Here is a 23921-nt window from a genome sequence, read left to right as displayed (position 1 = left end):
TGGCGCAGTGGTTAATGAATCCGACTAGGAACCATGAGGTTGCGGGTTCGGTCCCTGCCCTTGCTCAGTGGGTTAATGATCCAGCGTTGCCGTGAGCTGTGGTGTAGGTTGCAGACGCGGCTTGGATCCCACGTTGCTGTGGCTCTAGCATAGGCCAGTGGCTACAGCTCCAATTCGACCCCTAGCCTGGGAACCTCCATATGCCGTGGGAGCGGCCCAAGAAATAGCAAAAAAAAAAAAAAAAAAAAAAAAAAATTGCATGTTTCCAAAAATGTACTGTATAGTGTTTTATTTACCTAAATGGTAACATTCTAAATATATCATCCTGCAACTTTTTTTTCCCCACTTGACCTTATGTTTTGGCTCTGTTATGGTAATATTTACCTTATTTTATTAATATACTCTTTTGAGGAGTTCCCGTCATTGGCAAAGAGGAAATGAATCCAACTAGGATCCATGAGGTTGCAGGTTTGATCCCTGGCCTCACTCAGTGGGTTAAGGATCCGGTGTTGCTATGAGCTGCGGTGTAGGTGGCAGACTCGGCTTGGATCCTGAGTTGCTGTGGCTGTGGTGTAGGCTGTGGCCGGCAGCTACAGCTCCAATTCGACCCCTAGCTTGGGAACCTCCATATGCCATGTGTGAGGCCCTAAAAAGACAAAATATATATGTATATATATATATATATATATACATATATATTTTGTGTGATTAGAAGGAAAACATCTGCCAATGCATCTGTGTGCATCTGTGATGCTACATTGATTGTAGGATATTTGATTTTGGAAAGGCTAATGTGAATAAATGGGCATCTTAGAATTAATGTCAGAAGAGCTATGGTTAAAATAAACTCAAATGGCACTACTTTTTTTTTTTTTAATTTAGGGCCACATCCGCAGCACTATGGAGGTTCCCAGACAATGGCAATGGGTCAACTCAGAGCTTCAGCTGCCGGCCTATGCCACAGATGCTGCAATGCCAAATCCTTAACCCACTGTGTGGGGCCAGGGATCAAACCCACAACCTCATGGATACTAGTCGGGTTCGTGACCAGTAAGCCACAAGGAGAATTCCAAGTGATACTACATTTTATTCAGCTGTTCTTCTACCACTCGTATTCAAGGCTGTTCTAAATTTTTACTATTACAAACATGCTGCAATGAACTTCTCACATGTGGCTCCTCATACAGGTGGGCCTGAAATTCTCCAAAGTATCTGGTTCCTAGTGGTGAGCTACAGGCTGTATCCTTTATTTTTCCGAAATTACTCTGCAAAGGGACTTTTACTTTACAATCTCCCTAGTAGTATAGAAAAGTATTTTTTCCCTACATCTTTGCCAATCTTACATTAGTAAACTTTAACTTTTACCATTTTTGATCAAGTGAAAAATATTACTTCATTTTCCTGATTCTAATATTGAGCATCTTTCCACATCTACTGACAATTCAGACTTCCTTTCCTATATGTAATTCCTCACTTTTCAGCTGGATCTGCTTTTTCTTATTTATTTTTAGGTAAGTTTCATAGATTCTATATATTAGTTCTTTTGCAAATATCTGCTCTCAGTCTGTTTCTTGTCTTCTAATTCTGTTTATGGTATCATCATCCAGAAAATTTTGTAATAAAATGACTTGTTTTCCTTTATGATTTGTGCCTTTTGTTTCTTGTGTAGGGAAACCTTCCAATCTGAAGTCATAAAAATGGTCTTCTACATTGTCTTCTTCTTCTTCTTTAGGGCCACACCCACAGCATATGGCGATTCCCAGGCTAGGGGTCAAATCGGAGCTACAGCTGCCGGCATAAACCACAGCCACAGCAATGCCAGATCCGAGCTGTGTCTGTGACCTACACCACAGCTCATGGCAACGACGGATCCTCAACCCACACAGTGAGGACAGAGATTGAACCTGCGTCCTCCTGGATAATAGTCAGATTCGTTTCTGCTGATCCACGACAGGAACTCCCAATGTTGCCTTCTTTTTTAAAATTTAATTTTATATTATAGCTAATTTACAGTATTGTGTTAGTTTCAGGTGTACAGCAAAGTTATACATACACATATATTGTCTTCTAATAGGTTTTTCATGTTTAGGTCTCTAATCCATTTGGATTTATTTTTGGTATGTAATCTTATTTTTCTCATTTTTATTTTTATTTTTTTCATACAGAAAGCCAAATACTGAGTAGCACAAAATGTCCTCCATTGCCTTGTAATGCAGCCATTATCATTTACCAAGTCAAATTCTCAGGTATGAAGAGAGCTAGTTTTAAGAATCTAGAGTTCCCGTTGTGGTTCAGTAGGTTACAAACCCAACCAGTAATCGTGAGGTTGCACATTTGATCCCTGTTCTCACTGGTGGGTTAAGGATCTGGCGTTGCCGTGAACTGTGGTGTAGGTCGCAAACGCAGCTCAGATCCATTGTTTTTATGGCTATGGTGTAGAGTTACAGCTGCAGTTCCAATTTGACCCATAGCCTGGGAACTTTCATATGCTGTAAGTGTGGCCCTAAAAATCAACCAAAAAAAAAAAAAAAAAAAGAAAATCTTAATTTTGCTCCACTGAAATATCTGCTTATTCCCACACCAAGCATTTATTCTGAAGTATTCTATCTCTAACTGATTTTGTTACCTAGAGAAAATTTTTTTTGCTCTTTAGGGCTGCATTCGCAGCATATGAAGATTCCCAGGTTAGGGGTCGAACTGGAGCTACAGCTTCCAGCCTATACCACAGCCACAGCAACCTCAGATCCAAGCTGTATCCTCAACCCACACCACAGCTAACAGCAACGCGGGATCCGTAACCCACTGAGTGAGACCAGGGATTGAACCCGCAACCTCATGCTTCCTAGTCAGATTTGTTTCTGCTGCACCACAACAGGAACTCCTGAACATCTTTTTTTATTCTGAGTCTTTTCATTCATGAATGTGGCATCTCCACTTATTTGAAGTTTTCTTTTATGTCGTTTAACAAAGCCTGGCAGTTTTCTATAAAAAGTTACTAACTATTCTAGCAGTTACTACTTCTGCTATACAAAACACTGCTGGTTTCTACAGACTGATCCTGCATCCAGCAACAGTTTTACACCATTGTTTCCAACACTGTTCACCGAAGGACTAGTGTTAATCATATCACCAAGAAATGATGACAGCGGTGGCTTTTCCTTTCTAATCCCTTCATCCTCTAATTTTCTTTCCCCACAGTACTGCTTAGGGTCCAAGCACAAAGATGGAACAAAGATGGATAGTGGTGGTGAAAACAGGTATCCCCATAATTCTTTTGATTTTTGCTACTATCCAACACACACGTACATTTCATTGAGAATTTTGGAATCTGTGCTTATAATTGAGAATAGCTACACTGTTTTTTTTTTTTTTTTTTTTTTTTTCCCTGATACTATCCTTTGTCTGGCTTGGGAATCAAAGATGTGCTATCTTCATAAAATGAGTTAGACAGCAGAAGTCTCCATCATGTTCTATTCTGCTATGATCTACATAAAATTTCTGTTCCTTGATCCTCTGCGTATGCTTCAAGTTAAAAAAAAAGCACTCTACATCTGGCAGTATAAAGCCACTCATACAAGTACATAAATTTTTACTTACCATTTTTCCTCAGCTAGAGCTATACCCCAAACATCCAATAAAAATTTTTTAAAGGAAAAGTCATTTCCTTAAGATGACTTCCTCTAAGATGTTTCCTAAGTTCTTTCTGTTACCCTCATAGCCTCCTGCCCTCACCCTCCACAGCACTTACCAATTAGATGTTCATGTACTTATAAATTTTTAGTGCTGAGTTCAGTGCTTAACATAGTTGAAATGTGAATATTTTAACTGCTTTCGAAAGTATATCTACTAATACAAAAGTTTAGTATTTTTAAAACAGGAACGAAAATCTTCCCTAATATAAAATGGAATATACTTTTTTTCTGGGAAGATGAGATTCACATATACACACTACTAGATATAAAATAGATATCTAACAAGGACCCACTGTATAGCACAGAGAACTCTACTCAGTGTTCCATAAAAACCTATGTGGGAAAAAATAATGGATATATGTATATGTATAACCAATTCACTTTGCTGTACATTTGAAGCTAATACAATATTGTCAATCAACTATACCCCAGTAAAACTGGAAAAAAAAAAAAAAAAAGAAGAAGAAGAAGAAACAAAGGACAAAGAAACAATGCTTTCTATACTTCCTCAAAATACAGAAGTGTAGGAGTTCTTTTGCGGTGTAGCATGTTAAGGATGTGGTATTGTCATTGCAGTGGCTTGGGTCACTGCTGTTGCATGGGTTTGATCCTGGTCCAGGAACTTCTACATGCTGCAGGTACAGCTAAAAAAGAAAGTATACTCCATTCTTTCATAAAACATTAACAGGCGCCTGCCTAAAACCTTGCACAACTTTAGTGCTAAATATTGAGGTTTTGAGTCAAACTACATATTATAACGAAACTGTGGCCAGGGTAAGCTATATGCTTAATCTTTTTGGTCTTTTTAGGACTGAACCCGCAGCATATGGAGGTGCTGCAGGCTAGGGGTTGAACTGGAGCTGTAGCTGCCAGCCTACACCACAGCCTTGCGGAATCCAAGCCTCGTCTGCGCTGCGAACTACACCACAGCTCACGGCAATGCCAGATCCTTAACCCACTAGGCAAGGTCAGGGATTGAACCTGCGTCCTCATAGATACTAGTCGGGTTCATTAACCACTGAGCCACAACAAGAACTCCTATATGCTTAATCTTGAGATTAATTCGTATACTGTAAAGCTGAAGAGACAATGCACTTTGCTCTTTCTTTTGAGAAATGTTTTTCAATTCATTTTCTGCTTCCAGAGGGGCCGCATGCCAAACCTCCTTCCATCATTACTTCTCTCAACAAACTAGTAACTGTGTACCTTTCTCTCAATCCACCCAACAACAACCAGTGCAGACTGTTCCAGAGAACATATTATATAAATTATTTCCTCTGAAGATATTTTAATCACAGAGCTCAAGCAGGAGGCTTTATCCAGGGTATTCAATTACAGACTATATCCTATAACTTTTAGCATTGTTTATTCACTCAAAGACCTTAAATTTTAGTAGAGAAAATAAGGCAAATGCTATAGCAAGTAGTTAGAGTATGTGGTAGTCTATGACAAGAGCCGTAAGATACCACATATTTATAATATCCTACAAGTCACAGAACTCTCATAAATATCATTGTTGTTTTCCTAATAAACCTGTGAATAGGACGGACAAACAAACAAAATTTTAAATTCTGGAGATGAGGGACTCAAGGCCACAAAAGAATCCACAAAAGATCCAGTACTAAAATCAGATCTTCTGATTTTTATCTAAAATTCTGTCTCCTATATAGCACTGACGTTCGGACCAAGGGACGGTGGCTTAAAAGTCACAACAAAAAATTTAAAGTATACTAAACAGTGCTCAATATCATGCTTTTAACTTCATACGTGGTTAGATAACAACGACAGCAGTATTACCTTAACATGATCTAAGATGACTAGTGGACCATTGACTCCTGATACTGTCTTGTAGGCTGAAAAGAAACACAAGAGAGTCAGCTCTAGTCAAACAGGACAACAGTATAAATCATCTCTCTGGTATTACCAAAACCCCCCTCTCTATTCTATCACATCTATTATTACATGAAGCACTCAGTTATGAAAATTTTCATTGAATTATAAAATATGCCTGCATCGGTACTACTTTTCATAATCCCCCTTTATCCAACCAAAAGCATTCTAAATCCTTACTCTAAATCACATTGTTTCAAAGACCCAGGATACAAAAAGGCACAGAAGGGAGTTCCCCTAAGAGTTCCAATGTGATACGGAAAAGAGGGAGTTAAGAGCTCTGATAGAGGTATGCTGAGGGTCTGCGGGAGGGCGGGGAAACCCAGCAAGGGTTTTTACTTTGCAGAGAAAAGAAAAAGCTTTATAGATGAGGTGGCACTTAGCAAAGTAGATAGGGAAGGGGAAAGGAATCCTTAACTTTAAGCAGACATGACAAAACTTACAAAGGACATGTGAGAAAATGTAGTCTGTTAAGATAAAAAGCCATGATTAAATGGTATCATAAAAACTATGAAGAAAATTTATGAAGGGGGAGTGTGCTGTGGAATGCGAGGCTAGAGATCATATAAGATAAGAAAAAATATCCTTAGAAAAAAAAAAGAAGTCACATGTCATCATCAGTGCAGAGGCTTATATATTCTATTGCAAATTACGCTCTACCAACACACTACCCAAATCCCTCATTTAGGAAAGAGGAGGCAACTATCCCTGAACCACATCACACCTACATACATATCAAGTGTAATTAATGGTAATCAGGCTTAAAATCATAAAACTCAGGAAAGGCAATTCTAAAAATGTTGGAAATAACAAAATTTCATAATCAGAAAAGCTGGAAAACAAGTGAAATAAATAAATGTTTACAAGGCCCCCCAAAACTGAAAAAGCTGTCAACAATCGAGAATTTTTCACTCGCTTAATTTTTCTTTCTTTTTTTTTTTCCTTTTTGTCATTTTGTGACACATGGAAGTTCCCAGGCTAGGGGTCAAATAGGAGCTGCAGCTGCTGGCCTACACCACAGCCAGAGTAATGCCAGGTCCTTTAACCCACATCCTCATGGATACCAGTCAGGTTCACTACCACTGAGCCACAATGGAAACTCCTTACTTGCCTGATTTCTTAACGAGATCTTGGACAGAAATTTCTGGCACGAATGTGGACTCCCAAGAATGAGGAAACCACTGAATAACCAGTCTATCCATTCAAGGGGCTTCAGAATTTGGAAACACAATTTTTTCGACCAGGACATAATACTGAGAAGCAACACTGAGACAGAGCAGGCAAGCAAGCACTCGGGACACTGTAATGATCTCAGCAGAGGCCCCTAAATTTCTCTCTCTCTTTCTCTCTTTTTTTAACCTTAGATAAAAGGCAAGTCACAAATTTTAAAAGTTACTTGAATGGTGTAAAAAAATGGGTCATCCCTGCAAGATTATTAGGAAGACCCCAGCTGTCACATTTCCTGCTACCTTTATGATAATCCTCCCATTTTAAAATGATATAATACTCTTAAAAGTAAGTCCTACCCCTAAAACAATTTCTTCATTGTTCTCATTTTACTTTTTCTTTTTTGGCTGTCCCATGGCATATGGAGTTCCTGAGACAGGGATCAGATGAGTCACAGCCGTGACCTGAGCCGAATCCGTGACCTATACCACAGCTGCAGCAATGCCGGGTCATTTAACCTACTGTGCAGGGGTGGGGATTGAACCTGTGTCCTGGTGCTGCAGAGACATGGTTGATGCCATTGCACCACAGCGGGAACTCCCACTGTTCTCATTTTAAGAATCCAAATATTGTTTTTCAATGGTTTTCTAAAATTGCTATGTGGATGTGAAAATGAGCTAAGTTAGAAATGTGTTTTCGGAGTTCCCGTCGTGGTGTAGTGGTTAATGACTAGGAACCATCAGGTTGTGGGTTCGATCCCTGGCCTTGCTCAATGGGTTAAGGATCCGGTGTTGCCGTGAGCTGTGGTATAGGTCGCAGACGTGGCTCAGATCCTGAGTTGCTGTGGCTCTGGCGTAGCCCGGTGGCTACAGCTCCAATTAGACCCCTAGCCTGGGAACCTCCATATGCTGCAGGAAGTGGCCCTAGAAAAGACAAAAAAAAGAAAAAAATGAAGAAATGTGTTTTCTTAGCACCCAGTTTTTAAACCTATAGAAACAGTTTTTCAAAACCTGTATTTAAACAGCTGGAAATAGGAGCAGGGAATGGGCCTGAGGGGTAGGGGAAATCTAGTTTGAGATTTATAAGCAATTGTTTTGAATAAAATGTCACATAAGTAAAATGCTTCAGGTTCTGAAATTTTCCTTTGAACTTCAAATCTCTACAACAATGATCCTTCAGAAATCCCAGGCTTAAATTTATGCTCATTCAAAATTATGAAGTTTTGCCAGTCACAAGGCAAAAGCATGACCAAGAAAAAGAAACACTAGTCAGTCACTGCTTTTCCTGGAAAGAGTGAATCAAGTTGACTCCTACCATGGAAGACAAGATTCTGCTTTACTAAAAGCAGTCTCAATGTATATGGACTTTTAAAAAAACCAGTAGGTAACCCTTTGAATTAACTGATTTACACCAACACCACCATACACATAAGCACTTGTCAGGAATTCTTTCTTAATCTCCATAACAGGTTTATGAGTTAACTAATACCATGCCAAGGTTTAGAAGAGAAAAAAGATTCTCAGAAACACAGTAACTTGCCTAAGTAACACAGTCTGGCTCAAGTCACTTATTCTTTAACTCTGTGCTGCAGCTTAAATTCTAAAACAGAATTGGTCATTTTTTGTGTTCTGGGGAACTCTTTTATCATTACTGAAAAACAGTCTTTCTCCAATGGAGTGTAGAAACTAGGAGAGTTAAAGCAGAAAAGGGAGAATCTAAGGAACACGCTTCAGCAGTTTTCTCTCAATGGAAAGCATGAAGCATAAGGAGACCATTTCGGATACAAATCAGGTTAAGCAACATGACTGCTTTAATTAAATTGGGGGGAGTTCTCTGGTGGCCTAGTGGGTTAGGATGCCTGCATTCCCGAACTGTGGCTCGAGTCACTGCTGTGGCACAGGTTCGATCCCTGGCCCCAGAACTTCCACGTTCCATGGGTGGGGTTAAAAAAAAAAAAAAAGAAAGAAAGAAAGAAAAAAAGAAACAAGAAACTGAAATAAATGTTGCAACTCTCATTAAAAAAAAAAATAATAAAAAAAATAAATTAAATTGGGACAAACTAAACTAATAAATATTATTGGGATTTCCCATCATGGCTTAGCGGAAACAAATCTGACCAGCATCCATGAGAATGCAGGTTCAATCCCTGGCCTCATTCCGTGAGTTAAGGACACGGCATTGCCTTAAGCTGTGGTGTAAGTTCCAGACTCTGCTCCAATCCCGTGTTGTTATGGCTGTGGCGTAGGCCAATGGCTACAGCTCCAATTCGACCCCTAGCCTTGGGAACCTCCATATGCCACAGGCGCGGGCCTAATAAAACCAAAAAAAAAAAAAAAAACCTTTATAATCCAAACTAAAGAAAAAATGTTACTAAACCAAAATGTTTCATACTTTACAGAGCATCTTCAGATAGGTTTTCCCTCACTTTAATTTAAGAGCACACTGGGAGGCAGGCAAGGCTGGTACAGCTACTTGACACTTAAAACTACATCTCTAAGAAATTTATGTTTGTCCTCACCACCATCACCCCAAAATTCTAAAGTTAGGGTGACCTTTAGTCTCCAGTATTATTTAAAAATATAGAAAGATGACTGTTTATATACAAACTATAATTCCTTTCCACAATAATAAAACTACCTGCGGAAGTGGGGCAACAAGCACAGAAAACAATATCAAACACCACCTTTATCTTTCAACAATATTTAGCCAGAGCGCCTTACCATTACTATCAAAAGCCCAAAAAGACAACAGTTTAAAGCTGCCAAAGACACTAAGCTGCTCTTCAAAAAATCAAAACTGATTCACAAATTACATAAATATTTCTATGCTTAGAAATAATGATCACTTTTCCCTTGAAAGTTCCAAATGAACAAGAACCTAAATCCGCAGGGAATGGTAAGAATTTCTGACAACACAGCAACACCTGTTTACACAGCATGCTGAACACAATTTACCTCCCCAAAGTCACATCTTTGATCCTGAACTATCAACCCGGCAATAAATATTTATGGAGTAACATTTAAAACCCCTGAACTACAAAGGCGTTAAGGAACACACATTTTGTCAGATGACATCCTCTTCCTCCTGCAGGATATGAGATTATTCAACAGGACTAACACTACTTAACGATTGTGAAATTTTCAAAGAAAAATCTGAAAGCCATTGCACAATAAGAGATCTAGCCCTTTAGCCTACACCTTATTAGCAAAAGGAAAACTGAAGAATCACCTTCTATTGAGCAACGAAAGTAGGAACCCCACCTCGAGCAGTGGGCAAGGAGGGAGAGGTCCTAGAGAAGGGCAGGCCACTGTTCCTTTATTCGACTCTCGAAAAGACTCTCTGCTTCATGAAGTAAGAAAGATTTAGACAGCTGATCGAGGGTCTCAAGCACAATGGAGATTATCTAATTCAAAATGTTTAACATCCAAAAGTTCTATGTATATTACTGAACCTTGTTCAAAGTTTAAAAGGAAATCAAGTTTTCTTTCCTTGTGACACTGAAATTCAACTAATGTGCTCAAGATTATTTTAACCCCGTGTATCTCATTTTCCATTTCTTGTTAACAGTCTCATAATTCGGAATTTAAAAAAATTAACAGGATCCAATCTGTGCAGTGGAACTGATTCCTTTGTTCAAAAAGCGCAAATTAAATAACTATAACTTTTTAACCTAGGATGGTATCATCAATCTTTAGAAAAATTAAGAAGTTAATCAACATTTATTCAGAAGAAATTAAAAGCATTAACTAGAAGTAAGACTGTGGCAATATAGGAAAAAGATGATATTCAAATGCAGCTAGCTGTTAGCCTAAGTCTGGTACCATTTGCGCTTTTTAGAATAACCCAGACACAGAATGGAAACTCAACGCAAGTACCCCGACTCCCTACCGTGGTTCCTTTCCTTCCACATTATGACTTCACCCACTATTAGAACAAGGGGTTTAAATGTAAGCTATATAGCAATTGTAAAATACTGTGCCAGGCCCTGAGGATACAAAAGGGGTTCCTGAACTCTAAAGCTTCTGTTTTAGGCATTATGCTGCAACAATTTCGTCCAGAGGAATCTTCTCTGGAGAAGTTCTTCAGTCACTGGCTAAGCACACACAGAATGTTAAGAAATCATACTCATCTCCCTTATAGGGGTTTACAACTTTAATCATGCAGTACTCTTTCAACTATGTTATCATTTCAGCCGATATTCTCTGAATTGAAATTCAGTGAACAAATTACATCGTCGGAAAATGACTACTGCCCCTTATAATCTTTTCCTAGAAGCACCACTAATGTCTATCTACTCTACCCAAAGAACAATAAAACACACAAAGGCAATTCATAAGAGTATCTGTAACTGTCAGGTACAAATTTATTGTCAAAGTCTATATAAGAACGCCAATTTCTTAAGCCATTTATTTCAGTTCCTATAAACTCTCAACAGGCATTCTCTAATGAAAATAACTGCCAGAAAAAAAAGCACATCTCCGCAAACCATAGACTCAAGTCGCCTTCTTCCTCACTCTGCAGTGCCATCACATGACCCAGTGACTGATCAGGATGGGATTAGTCAGGCAGGAGAGCGCCCCAAACTGAAACCCTTCATCTGAAATTCTTTTTAACCAAGGAGCCACCCACAAACAGGTACTCTGGCAAGTAACCAGTGCAAATACGGTCTCATCACCGGGGGAAACGTCCGGTGCTTTCCTAAGCTTTAAACAGTCAATTTCCAGGGCTCATTCCCAGTTCCTAAGGAAGCTCTGCAAGAGGTCTGATGCTACTACACAAGAATCATTTCTTTGGGAACTGCTGAGCAGTCCACTTAGGCCTGCTTTATGAAGGTCTGTTTACAATCACAACGCAAACATGCCTATGCATATGCTTTGCACATATGGTATATAATATAGGCAAAGCTGCTGTCTTCCCCAAAACAGCCTTGCACTCAACAAAGTCAATCGTAGAAAAAGGTCCGGCAAGAAACCTGGTATATTCCTGTTCTGTGAATAATGAGGTGTCGACCCTGGCAAGCCCTGTCCCTCCCGGAACCTTAGGCGTCTCACTGTAAAATGAGAGGGCTAGACTAGATGACCTGCAGGGTACTTTTCAGCTCTAGCTTTCTCTCATATCTAGGTGTTCTCCTGCGGAGCAGCCTCTCCTGCAAACAACATCTCCCTCTGGCTGTGGGCCTGACCTCCATCCACGAAAGGCCTCACCACGTCAGCGATGACACCACACCGTCTCCCTCCGCAGGAGCGCAGGACCTGCCCTGAGGTCCACACCCCGGGCAAGGAGATGGGAAGGGACGTTCCCCTGACCCCTGCAGATCCAAATGAGGCCAGGGGAAGATTAGGATAGGAGTGGCAAGGAGCAGCCTTCCCTCCGAGACAGGAAGCAAGCGCCTGAGCATGCTCCAGCCCCGGGAAGCTGGAGAGGGCGGGGCAAGAGCCAGCAGCCCACCAACCCAGAAAAAAGTTCCCGCTGCCGCTCTTGCACTTAGCCCACCTCAGTCACGGAAATTAAGGTACACTCAAATCTTCTCCTAGAGAGAGACGTCTGGGTCGGAATATGGGGACGCCAGAGGGAAAAACAAACCCCGTCACACACCCCACCCCTCTGGCTAAGCAGGTGAGTGGGAGCAAGGGGCTGGGCTAAAAGCAAAGACAGGATCCGTCTTGCTCTCGAATACTCACTGAGACGAGGCTGGGAGAGGTAGTTACGGCTGACTGCCAGCGCCTGCTCTCGAGACCCCACCATGGGCCCGCTGGTGGATACGGGTAGCTCAGGCGCGGCCCCGTTCACGATCCCCCGCATCGCCCGCAGCGCCATCTTGTCTCCTCCGTCCCGACTGGCCCCGCAGCGGCGCCGCGCAGGCGCAGATATAGCTGGGGCGGCCCGCGCCCCGCTCCGCCCAAGCGCGCTGCGAAGCCCCCGCCCCCTTGGTTGAGCCCCGCCCGCCGGCGTCCTTGTGACTCGGGATCCGCGTGGGCGGGGCTAAACCCGCGCGCCCTCGAGAGGAGCTGACCAGCGTGCTGGGGGGCGGGCGCCCGGCCAGGGAGAGGCACCCAGAGAAAGGCAAGGTTTGCGGGAGAAAGAAGACAAGAGGGAAGGGGAAGAAAGGCGATTCCATGCAGGAAAACGCCAACCGATGTCTATTTCGTTACGGCATTTCATTATTTTGAGTGAAGAGAGTTCTAAAAATTGCTTTGAGAAACAATATAGAACCTATTCCGGTGACTATTACTTCTTTCACTTTATTAGCTTCCTTTCCAATTCATTCACTTATATATCGGTTCAAAAATATGTATATATTGGACTGTTTTAGGGTGATAGTGGCAGCGTGAAAGACCAAAGTGGGATGTGTTTGAAAAGTATTTAGGGCGCAGAACTAGTGTAAGAATGACGAGCTGGCTGTGGAAGATGGCAGTACAGGCTTGCAGCCCGAGTGCTTGGTGGGTTTTGGTGCTGATTACTGGGTAGAAAATAGAGAAGGAAAGTGAGGAATTTTACTGGTGGTGGAGGAGGAGAAGTAGTAAGCTAATTGGGGGCGCTGTTTGGTTAAGTTGCCTGTGGAATATTCAGAATGAGATTTCTGTTGGACTGAATAGGTACACATCCCAGGAGTCGATCTCCGGGCTAAATCCAAGATCAAATTTATAATATCACCATTTGGTAATATGAAAATAAAACAAATAAGCTAGAGAGTGTGCGTACTATGGAAGATGCTAAAGACCAAGATTAGGGAATGAGTAAAGGAAAGAGCATCCTGTAATCAAACTTGGGATGTTACTGGAGTTGGAGAGAACCCAGAGCACATGTCCTGGAAGAAAAAGAGGAGAAAATCTTAAGGATGGATTATGGTACTATTAATGCCAAAAACTGAAGAGAAGGCAAGCAGGAATATAAGTTGCCATTGCATTTGGCCTTTAGAAAACCATTGTGATGTGATATATATATATATCGGTATATCTAACAAATGTTTTCAATTGTTTATGATTTATCAGATATCATATCATATATATTATTATATATAATATATGTGATCTATATTTATACATGTATGTATACAGAGATATTTATTGAAACATTTGTGAAATAGCAAAACTGTAGAAATAATCTAAGGTACATGTCCCTTCATAAGTTCTGGCCTAGTCAAACATATTCCTCAGCCTTTGAAGAATTAGTACAGCCTTAAGTGTTGAAATTTTTAAAATCTTCCAAGATAAATTAAGGTTTATTTTATTTTATTTTTTGTCTTTTTGCTTTTTCTAGGGCTGCTCCCACGGCTTATGGAGGTTCCCAGGCTAGGGGTCTAATTGGAGCTGTAGCTGCCAACCTACGCCAGAGCCACAGCAACGCCAGATCCGAGCCGAGTCTGCAACCTACACCACTGCTCACAGCAACACCGGATCCTTAACCCACTGAGCAAGGCTAGGGATAGAACCCACAACCTCATGGTTCCTAGTCGGATTCGTTAACCACTGCGCCACGACGGAAACACCAAATTAAGGTTTTTTTTAAAAAAGCAATTGCAAACTTGTATATAGAGTAGATTAATCTGTATACATTCTAAGTACATATGTGTATATATGTGTGAATATGAAGATGAAACTTCTGCTTTTTTTTTTTTTTTGTCTTGCTTTCAGCATATGAAAGTTCTCGGACTAGGGGTCGAACCCCTACCGCAGCAGCGAATCCGAGCCACTGCAGTGACAACTCTGAATTCTTAACCCACTGCACCACAAGAGAACCCCTCAAGAATTCTTTTTTTAAAAACGATTTTAAAAAAATTATAGTTGGCTTACAATGTTGTGCCAATTAAGAGTTCTATTTTTAATTTATAACCTTTCTGTGTATTTTCAGTCCTCTAAATTGTATTCACACTGATTTTTTTTTCCCCCCAAATACAAAGCATTTCTTTTTTATAGAAATTCCAAATCTGATCTTATGCTAATTTTTCACAATAATAGCTAAGTTTCAGATATGAACACCAGACTAACTATCATTACAGCTTTTATCCTTTTATTTTAGGAGTAGTTCAATATTTTATTTTTTATTTATTAAAAAAAATTTGTTTGGAGTTCCCATCATGGAGCTGCAGAAATGAACCTGACTAGTATCCATAAGGGCACAGGTTCAATCCCTGGCCTCTCTTAGTGGGTTAAGGATCCAGTGTGGCCATGAGCTGAGGTGTGGGTCACAGACATGACTCAGATACCTCGTTGCTGTTGCTGTGGTGCAGGCCAGCAGTTACAGCTCTGATTCCACCCCTAGCTTGGAAACCTCCATATACCATGGGTGTGGCCCTAAAAAACAAACTAAAAAAATGCTTTGGCTGTGCCCACAGCATGTGGAAGTTCCCAGGCCAGGGATCAAACCTGCGCCACAGCAGTGACCCAAGCCACTGTAGTGACAACACCAGATCCTTAACTTGCTGTACCGCAAAGGAACTCCAAGATTTTTATTTTTTTAATTTTTAAAAAATTTTTATTTTTATTTTTTGTCTTTTAGGGCCACATCCGTGGTATATGGAGTTCTCAGGCTAGGGGTCTAATTGGAGCTGTAGCCGCCGGCCTATGCCAGAGCCACGGCAACGCCAGATCCTTAACCCACTGAGCGAGGCCAGGGATTGAACCCCCAACCTCATGGTTCCTAGTCGGATTTGTTTCTGCTGTGCCACTACAGGAACTCCCAAGATTTTTCTTTTTTTAAAAAGTTTTCTTTAACTTTTTACTCTGATCAGGAATCAGTTATGGTTTCTACTGCATAAACAAAGTATTAATCCCAACATGAATTTAATAAATATGGAAACACCTTATTATATATCCTGGGTACTGTTGTAAGTCCTAGAGATACACCAGTATGTAAACAAAGTCCCTGTTCTCATGGCACTTATAGGAGTGAAAAAGTCAGAAGACAAACAGTATATTAATTAAGTTCCTGGCAGGGACAAGTGTGATGAAAAATTATAAAGCAGAGTGAACAGTAAACAATGATCAGGAGGGAGAGAAGATTTTAGAGAGTGTGGTCAGGAAATGTGCCTGTCTGCCACCTGAGCCCTAAATGAAGAGAGAAAGAAAGTCATGGATTCTCCAGGGGGCATGTGATCCAGGTAGAGAGGAACGTAAATGCAAAAGTCCTTAGGCAGAAGGAAAGTGGGGCTAGGATGGATTAAGCTTAGCAGAGAACAGGAGGAGAAAGGACTGGACCAGGTCAGATAGAGCCTCGGAAGCTATGGGTAGGGGTTTGAATTTTATCCTTAGTGTTATTGGAGAGTTTTCCGAAGGGATAATGTGATCTGGTTAGGCTTTAAAATGGCATCTTGTTCTACTAAGAAAAATGAATTAGAGCAGAAGGCAAAGGAGAAATCAAGACCTGTTAGGAAGTGATTTTAATTGTCTGGGGTGACCCTGGCCTTGCTCAGTGGATTAAGGATCCGGCGTTGCCGTGAGCTGTGGTGTAGGTTGCAGACGCGGCTCAGATCCTGTGTTGCTGTGGCTCTGGCGTAGGCCGGCGGCTACAGCTCCGATCAGACCCCTAGCCTGGGAACCTCCGTATGCCGAGGGATCGGCTCAAGAAAAGGCAAAAAGACCAAAAAAAAAAAAAAAAAAAAAATTTGTCTGGGGTGAGCAGTGATGACTCGAGCTAGAGTGATGGCTTTCCTCCAGCCATCCACAGCATGCTGGCCTGACCTCCATCACAGAACTCATCACTGTAAGGACAGCATGGTCTCTCTCTCTCTCTCTTTTTTTTCCTGCATTGTTCTTCTCTGTAACCTTGGATACAGATGGGAGGGATTGGCAGTGGGATGTAGAGAAGAGAGTAGTTTAGGAAAGCATTTTGAAGGAAAAAAATGATAGAGATAAGGTTGCTATAACAGACTTCATTAACTGGGGACCCATGGAAATCTGTGAGCTCTTAGGCAAAATGTATACATATGGACGTCTTTGGTAGAGATGACTTGTAGGTATTTGTCAGATTCTCAAAGGACCCTGAAACTCTTTTTTTTTTTTTTTTTGTCTTTTTGTCTTTTGTTGTTGTTGTTGTTGCTATTTCTTGGGCCGCTCCCACGGCATATGGAGGTTCCCAGGCCAGGGGTTGAATCGGAGCTGTAGCCACCGGCCTACGCCAGAGCCACAGCAACGCGGGATCCGAGCCGCGTCTGCAACCTACACCACAGCTCACGGCAACGCCGGATCGTTAACCCACTGAGCAAGGGCAGGGACCGAACCCGCAACCTCATGGTTCCTAATCGGATTCATTAACCACTGCACCACAACAGGAACTCCTATGGAATTATTTATATAAAATAATAGTGAAGGGAGTTCCCATCATGGCTCAGGGGAAACGAATCTGACTAGTATCCATGAGGACACAGGTTCTATCCCTGGCCTTGCTCAGTGGGTTAAGGATCTGGTGTTGCCGTGAGCTGTGGTGTAGGTCACAGACGCAGCTCAGATCTGGCGCGCCTGTGGCTGTGATGCAGGCCAGCAGCTACAGCTCTGATTCACCCCCTAGCTTGGGAACTTCCATATGCTGTGGGTGCTTCCCTAAAAAGACAAAAAAAAAAAAAAAATAAATTAAAATAATAAAATAATGAAATAAAATAACAGTGAAAAGAGCTAAACACAGATGTAGACCAATTGCAATAGGGTAAACACTTTCATACACTGCTAAAAATCCGAAGACATAGTTCAGTGATATAAATAATTGATATTGCAGGGTTTTTTTTTTGGGGGGGGGTCTATTTTTTTGTTTTAAAATGGATGTCAGATGTCCGAAGTCACATTCACACAGAGAGGATCTCTCTGTCTTTTTTTTAATGTAATGATTTTTATTTTTTTCCATTACAGAGAGGATCTCTTGAGGACGGGGTGGAATACAACATTATAGTTAAGGGTCTTTGGAGCCAGACAGATTTCACTGAAGCCTTGTTTACCCTAATTGTTTTATCATCTTAAACAAAAATGTATTTGTTTATTTATTGCCTCTGGGTCTCATATGCAAAATGAGGATCATAATATTACCTTCTTCATAAACTTGCAAGCAATAAGAGAGATTAATGCAAAAAGAGAGAGAGAGACAGAGAAAGATTAATGCAAAGTATTTGGTAAATAGCAAGGGCTCAATATGTTTTAACTAGCATTATTATTGTATGCTTTGATCAATAATGTACATATTAATTACTATGTGTGAGGCTCTTTTCCAAGAGTTTATAAATGGCATATCTCCCTGACTAGTTTGTATTAAGCAGGGACTCTATTTTATAATTATCTGTGTCTTCCATCTGTCATACCTAGCAAGGTAACTTGCACATAGTTCATAATAAAAATCTAATAGATTAATGCAAATGTGTTGCTCTTTTCCTGAGAAGGAACAATCTCCACCAATCTTATATTTCCATATGAAGGTTTTTTCTCCTAAAGACCACTCACCTTATCAGATTGTATACTGGTTACTGTCCTGTTGTTGTTTGTTGAAATCCTATCCTTATTTTACCCCCAAAGAATGCAAGACCAGCTGGCCTCAGCAGCAGGGAATATGGTTGGAACATGAGACTCAGAGTCACCAGCTCCCGTCTCAGTGTCGACTGTCCCCTTATGAACAGTGTGACCCTGGGCCAATCCTCAATTCCTTTTGTCTCAGAGTCTCCATATGTCAGTTGAGAAGATTTCATATCATAGTTCTCAAGCATTTAAAAGAAGGCTTCCAGAAATCAGCATTACAAATAGACATGCAAACACTTATTCTTGGAGTTCCCGTCATGGTGCAGCGGAAATGAATCCAACTAGGAACCAACCGCTTATTCTTTTTTACAAATGATTATTGGGGAAGAAAATTATAGAAGGGCAGAGGAAGAAAAGCTCCTGCAGCGACCTAGTTTTTCCTGCTGTAATGGGTGTCTCTCTTCGTTTGCTGGAAAATCCCGATCAAGGAAAACATGATGCGGACAAACCACAGCAAATCAAATCACTAGTTCTGTACATTTCCATGGAACAAAGCATAAACCAGGGCAGCATCTGAAGCAAGGAAGTTCCCAGGCTAGGGGGTGAGCTACAGATGCTGGCCTACGCCAAAGCCATAGAAATGTGGGAGATCCTAGCCTCATCTGCAGCCTACACCTCAGCTCACGGCAACGCCAGATCCTTAACCCACTGAGCGAGGCCGGGTTCGAACCCTCATCCTCATGGATACTAGTCAGATTTGTTAACACTGAGCCACCATGGGAACTCCCAGAAAAATATTTTAAACATGGGAAAATTTTTCGCAATACAATATTGAGTAGAAATTCTGTAGGAAATGACCCACATAGTATAATCTCTATTATCTATATGTATACATATACCCTCAGAGAAGATATTGGAAATATATACAGATGTTAACAGTGACTGCCTCTGAGTTATGAGATGTTTTGCATTCTATGTTTTTATCTTTTTTTTTTATATGCTCCTACACACTTTTTAAATCAGAAATAAAATTAGGGAGTTCCCGTGGTGGCTCAGCAGAAATGAATCTGACTAGCATCCATGAGGATGAAGGTTTGATCCCCAGCCTCACTCAGTGGGTTAAGGATCCAGTATTGCTGTGAGTTGTGGTGTAGGTTGCAGACACAGCTTGAATCTGCCATTGCTGTGGCTGTGGCGTAGGCTGGCGGCTACAGCTCCGATTCGACCCCTAGCCTGGAAATCTCCATATGCCTCAGGTGCGGCCCTAAAAAGACCAAAAAAAAGAACTGTCAAGGTACTTCTGTTTAAATATGAAACTGTTGACAGTTTTCATTTAACAGGCAACAGATTTGACTAGTAGTAAAATAAGCATGTGATCAGGCAAATGAAAACTCCTGTCTTGCAGAGACCTGAAAGAAATTGGGGGGAAAAGGTAGTGAAGAGTGACAGAGTCAACATTGGACGAGATCTCATCGTTTTACCTCTAAGACTAGTTTATGGCTGTTAGACTTGAAATAAGCCTTAGGGATTAACTAAGACCTAATTCTCCAATTTATTTAACAAATGAGGAAACTGAGTTCAGGGAAGTAAAGTGATTCCCCAAGTTCCAGAAGCAAGATAGTAGCAGGTCGGTGTTCCCATCGTGGCGCAGCAGAAACGAATCTGACTAGGAACCATGACGTTGCAGGTTCGATCCCTGGCCTCGGTCAATGGGTTAAGGATCTGGCATTGCCATGAGCTGTGGTGTAGGTCGAAGATATGGCTGTATTGCTGTGGCTGTGGTATAGGCTGGCAGCTACAGCTCCGATTCGACCCCTAGCCTGAGAACCTCTGTATGCTTCAGATGCAGCCCTAAAAAGAAAAAAAAAAAAAGAGAAGCAGGTCTAGGAAGATACTCTAAGCTTTCTAGACTTTAGGCCATCCTTTTTTTTTGTTCCATAACTTCCATAGCTGCCCAGTTTTGGCTTTGTCTCCTGTGTACACATTTGGATAAGTCTGGGAGAGTCTGTCTTATGCAGACTAGTTATAGATGGGCTATTCTTTTTTTAGGGCCTTACCTGCAGCATGTGTAAATTCTCAAGATAGGGGTCGAATTGGAGCTGTAGCTGCAGCTGCCAGCCTACACTACAGCCACAGCAACACTGGATCCGAGCCGCATTTGTTACTTACACATCATTTTGTGGCAACACTGGATCCTTAACCTACTGAGCGAGGCCAGGGATCGAACCTACATCCTCAAGAACACTATGTCGGATTCTTAACCTGCTAAGCCACAACAGTAACTGCTAGATGGGCTATTCTATTCCCATGTAAGGGAACTTTGGAAGAGTCAGTTATTCCTAGGACAGGTGGGGGCTTCTGATAATCTGAAGTGAGAATCCAAGACCCAAGCTCTGACCTGGTGTCTGTCTGAAGCCCCTTCTTTGGTGGCAAAGATGACCTTGGGACAAGCTGGACTTAGAATATGTGCAATTCTCAGGAAAAGTTCTAGGGATTTATTCTAACTTGGATCATTTCCCCTTTTCCATCAGTTGTCATGGCAATGTGCCTGTACTGTCTCTGTCAGTCTGACTATTGCTAGCAAAAGGCCTTATATCCTGGCTTACTTATGATGTACTCAATGGGAAAGTGCAGCAAAAGCTTGAATGGCATTTTTTATTGACAAATGGATACCGAACGAGCACTTGTAATGCACTCAGCATCGTGGTAGGCACTAGAAAACCTCAGAAGAACTAGCGGACACTTCCCGGTTCTCAAGTGGCGAGGACATTGGGCCGAGTTCATTATCCTCAGGCCAGCGATGTGTCTGGGCCTGTGTCACATATTGAAAGTCAAGGTGATATTACTGTAAAATATGTTTTTAAGGAGCTAAAGGCTAAATTGTAGAGACACGATGAACACACATAGAGTTCCCATTGTGGCTCTGTGGTAATGAAGCCAACTAGTATCCATGAGGAGGAAGATTCAGTCCCTGGCCTCGATCAGTGGGTTAAAGGATCCAGTGTCGTGGTGAGCTATGGTGTAGGTTGCAAATGCGGCTCAGATCCCACGTTGCTGTGGCTGTGGTGTAGGCTGGCAGCTGCAGCTCTGATTTGACCAGTAGCCTGGGAACCTCCACATGCTGTGAATGCAGCCCTAAAAAGACTGGAAAAAAAAAAAAAAAAAAAGAAAAGAAGGTGAACACACAGGACAGAGAGAACATATAAAACAGCATGGATGACATGCCCAGTTGCCTAACTGGTAAGAGAAAGGTCAGCTAGGATTTACTTAGGTCAGATCAGTGTCCATAGAAAGGCAGATCTTTTTGATTTTTTTTTTTGTCTTTTGTCTTTTTTTTAGGGGGGGGGGCGCCTGTGGCATATATAGGTTCCCAGGCTAGGGGCTGAATTGGAGCTGTAGCTGCTGGCCTACATCACAGCCAGAGCAATGCAGGATCTGAGCTGAGTCTGTGACCTACACCACAGCTCATGGCTGGATCCTTAACCCACTGAGCAGGGCCAGGGATTGAACCCCCATCCTCATGGATACTAGTCAGGTCCATTAACCACTGAGTGACAATGGGAACTCTGATCTTTTCCATTTTAGACAGAATTTGTGGCTGATTTGGATTAGAGGAACAATATTGCGGGTCTCGTGATTTTTGAGCAAGGCGCATACATTCTCATGGTTAGCAATACATAATAGCTCTGGCAGTTCATGATGAATGCTGCGTCTTAAAGAGGAATTTATTTTAGGGAACTTAGTGTTTGGAAATTCCCCCAGCAAACAGATGTCTCCAGAGCAGAGTCAGTGTATTACTGTTTTACTAAGTAAGTGCATAGGATCTGATATTATGTGCCTACTAGGTGCTAGGCATTTTTCTAAGTGCTTATTGTTAATTTACTCATGAATCTTCATGGGAACTCTGTAAATCAGCAAAGTTAGCAAAAATTTTATTTTGGGTGTTTTTTGTTTTGTTTTGTTTTGTCTTTTTAGGGCCACACCTGAGGCATATGGAGGTTCCCAGGCTAGGGGTCAAATCAGAGCCTCAGCTGCCAGCCTACACCACAGCCACAGCAATGCCAGATCCGAGCTGCATCTGTGACCCACACCACAGCTCCTTAACCCACTGTGCGAGGCCAGAGATGGAACCCGCATCCTCATGGCTATTCGGTGGATTCTTAATCATCTGAGTCACAACAGGAACTCCCGATTTGGTTTTTAAAGCATCTTGTTTCCCTTTATCTGAAACAAGCTCTTTTCCCAGTTTACGAAACACAGCAAGTCCCAGCATTTTGGACCGAGATCCTTCTTACAGGGCCCACAGTGCCATGCAGGTCCTAGACACAAAGTGGCAACCCCCTGGGGCTTCTTTTCAGAAGCCTGTGACAGCAACTGAACCCCTCCACTCCAAGACTGGAATGCTGACATACGCCTGATACAAGAGGAAGTTTGAATTGATTGTTAAATATTTGATCAGCAAGAGAAAGAGGAAGCAATGCAAAACAAAACTACCGTCCATGTCGCAGTCAGGGACCGTCTCCTCTGGCAGGCCACGGCAGCCACAGCCAAATGTAAGTGTAATTAGATTGTACGTGTTACTGGGTCTGGAGGAAAAAAGCTGTCTGTCTGATGATGCTGTGTTCCCGCTGCTTTAACTGAAGTGATAACAGATCCACTGTCAAAGAGCCTCTAAGTTCCGTTTCAGTTCTAGATTGTTCTCAACAGTCTGCTCTGGCCAGAAATCATTAGTCCTGAGGACACAGTGTCTACCATTCTCCTCACACATAGACTGAGCTGTTCCTCTTGCTGGCGACTTTTTTATTTTTGAAATGTTCCCACTGTAATTTGGATAATAAACTAAAAATCTCCTATAATGTTTGCCATTTAGCGTAAGCACTAATATAACTTCATTGGGTTTGTCTTATGTCTATGCAGTTTTTATAGCTAGATAATTAAATGCACAGTTAAAAATTAATTATAGTAAAATATATGTAACATAAAATGTATTTTTAAGTGACAGTTTAGTAGCCTTAAGTACATTTACATGGTTGTGCAACCAGCCAATCTCTAGAGGTTTTTCAGCTTGCAAAACAAAAACTTGCTTCCTCCTTCCTTTGGACTCTGGAAACCACAATTCTACTTTGTGTTTCTATGAATTTGACTACTCTAGTTACCTCAAATAAGTGAAGTCAAACAGTTTCTATCTTCTTGTGACTTTCTTATTAAACTTAGCATAATGTTCTCAAGATTCATCCATGTTGTAGCATGTGTCAGAATGTCCTTCCTTTTTAAAAGCTGAATAATATTCCACCATATGTAAACATCACATTTGTTTATCCATTTATCCATGGATAAATTGGTTGCTTCCGCTTTTCGGCAATTATTCATAGTATTACTATGAATTTACATGAAGTTTTATATCCTACCGTTTTATTCCTCATTGTCATATCTATGTATGAACATATATAATTTTTCCAGGTTGATATATAGCCTCCATAATAATCTTTTTTCCTCTGTTTTAACAGCAACATGGCAGTTCTTCAGGCCCATGTAATTAAATCTTTTTCTACAGTTGAACATTTGAGATGTTTCCAGTTTTTCCCTCACTGCCTCCCTCACATTCATTGCCTATGATATTCCCCCTATATTTTAGCCAATTTTAGCTAATTTTCTTAGAATAGATTCCTAAGAAGTGGAATTACTAGGTTAAAAGGTATGGACATTTTATGACTTAAGAGACAAGAGATAGAAAGCC

The 23921-nt window shown here is 41.3% G+C and overlaps 2 protein-coding genes and 1 long non-coding RNA gene across 12 annotated transcripts in view; 2 read left to right on the top strand and 1 right to left on the bottom strand.

Annotated features, from left to right (window-relative positions):
* The window catches only part of ATP6V1B2 (ATPase H+ transporting V1 subunit B2), a 29021-nt gene extending 16430 nt beyond the window's left edge, over positions 1-12591 (bottom strand). For all 4 annotated transcript variants that reach the window (XR_014826417.1, XR_014826418.1, XR_014826419.1 and 1 more), the window contains exons 1-2: positions 12431-12591; positions 5490-5545 (exon numbers count right to left, since the gene is read on the bottom strand). Coding sequence is in view for 1 of the 4 variants with exons in the window: in XM_003483379.5 (XP_003483427.1) it covers positions 5490-5545; positions 12431-12566 (192 nt within the window). In the remaining 3 variants the exon portion in view is untranslated. The remainder of the gene's footprint in view (positions 1-5489; positions 5546-12430) is intronic.
* LOC146396414 (uncharacterized) lies at positions 2964-9045 on the top strand. Its single transcript, XR_014826433.1, has 2 exons — positions 2964-6566; positions 7664-9045. It is a non-coding gene; the product is annotated as an uncharacterized LOC146396414 (long non-coding RNA).
* SLC18A1 (solute carrier family 18 member A1) overlaps positions 12181-23921 on the top strand; it is a 46216-nt gene continuing 34475 nt past the window's right edge. For 3 of the 7 annotated variants that reach the window (XM_084994590.1, XM_084994588.1, XM_084994589.1), the window contains exons 1-2: positions 12181-12365; positions 22543-22737. The gene's annotated coding sequence lies outside the window, so the exon portion shown is untranslated. Of the gene's footprint in view, positions 12366-22430; positions 22738-23921 lie in introns of those variants that run through there. The other 4 variants (XM_084994592.1, XM_013990243.3, XM_021072272.2 and 1 more) reach the window with 2 other exon arrangements.

Source organism: Sus scrofa, chromosome 14 (genome assembly GCF_054392235.1).
Source record: "Sus scrofa isolate SSC_HxYL_T2T_F1_AM1 chromosome 14, Sscrofa_HxYL_maternal_Yorkshire_Landrace_v2.0, whole genome shotgun sequence".
In the NCBI taxonomy this organism is placed as follows: domain Eukaryota; kingdom Metazoa; phylum Chordata; class Mammalia; order Artiodactyla; family Suidae; genus Sus; species Sus scrofa.
The sequence above is the reverse complement of the archived record's forward strand: the minus strand, read 5'-3'. Positions and strand labels throughout refer to the sequence as shown.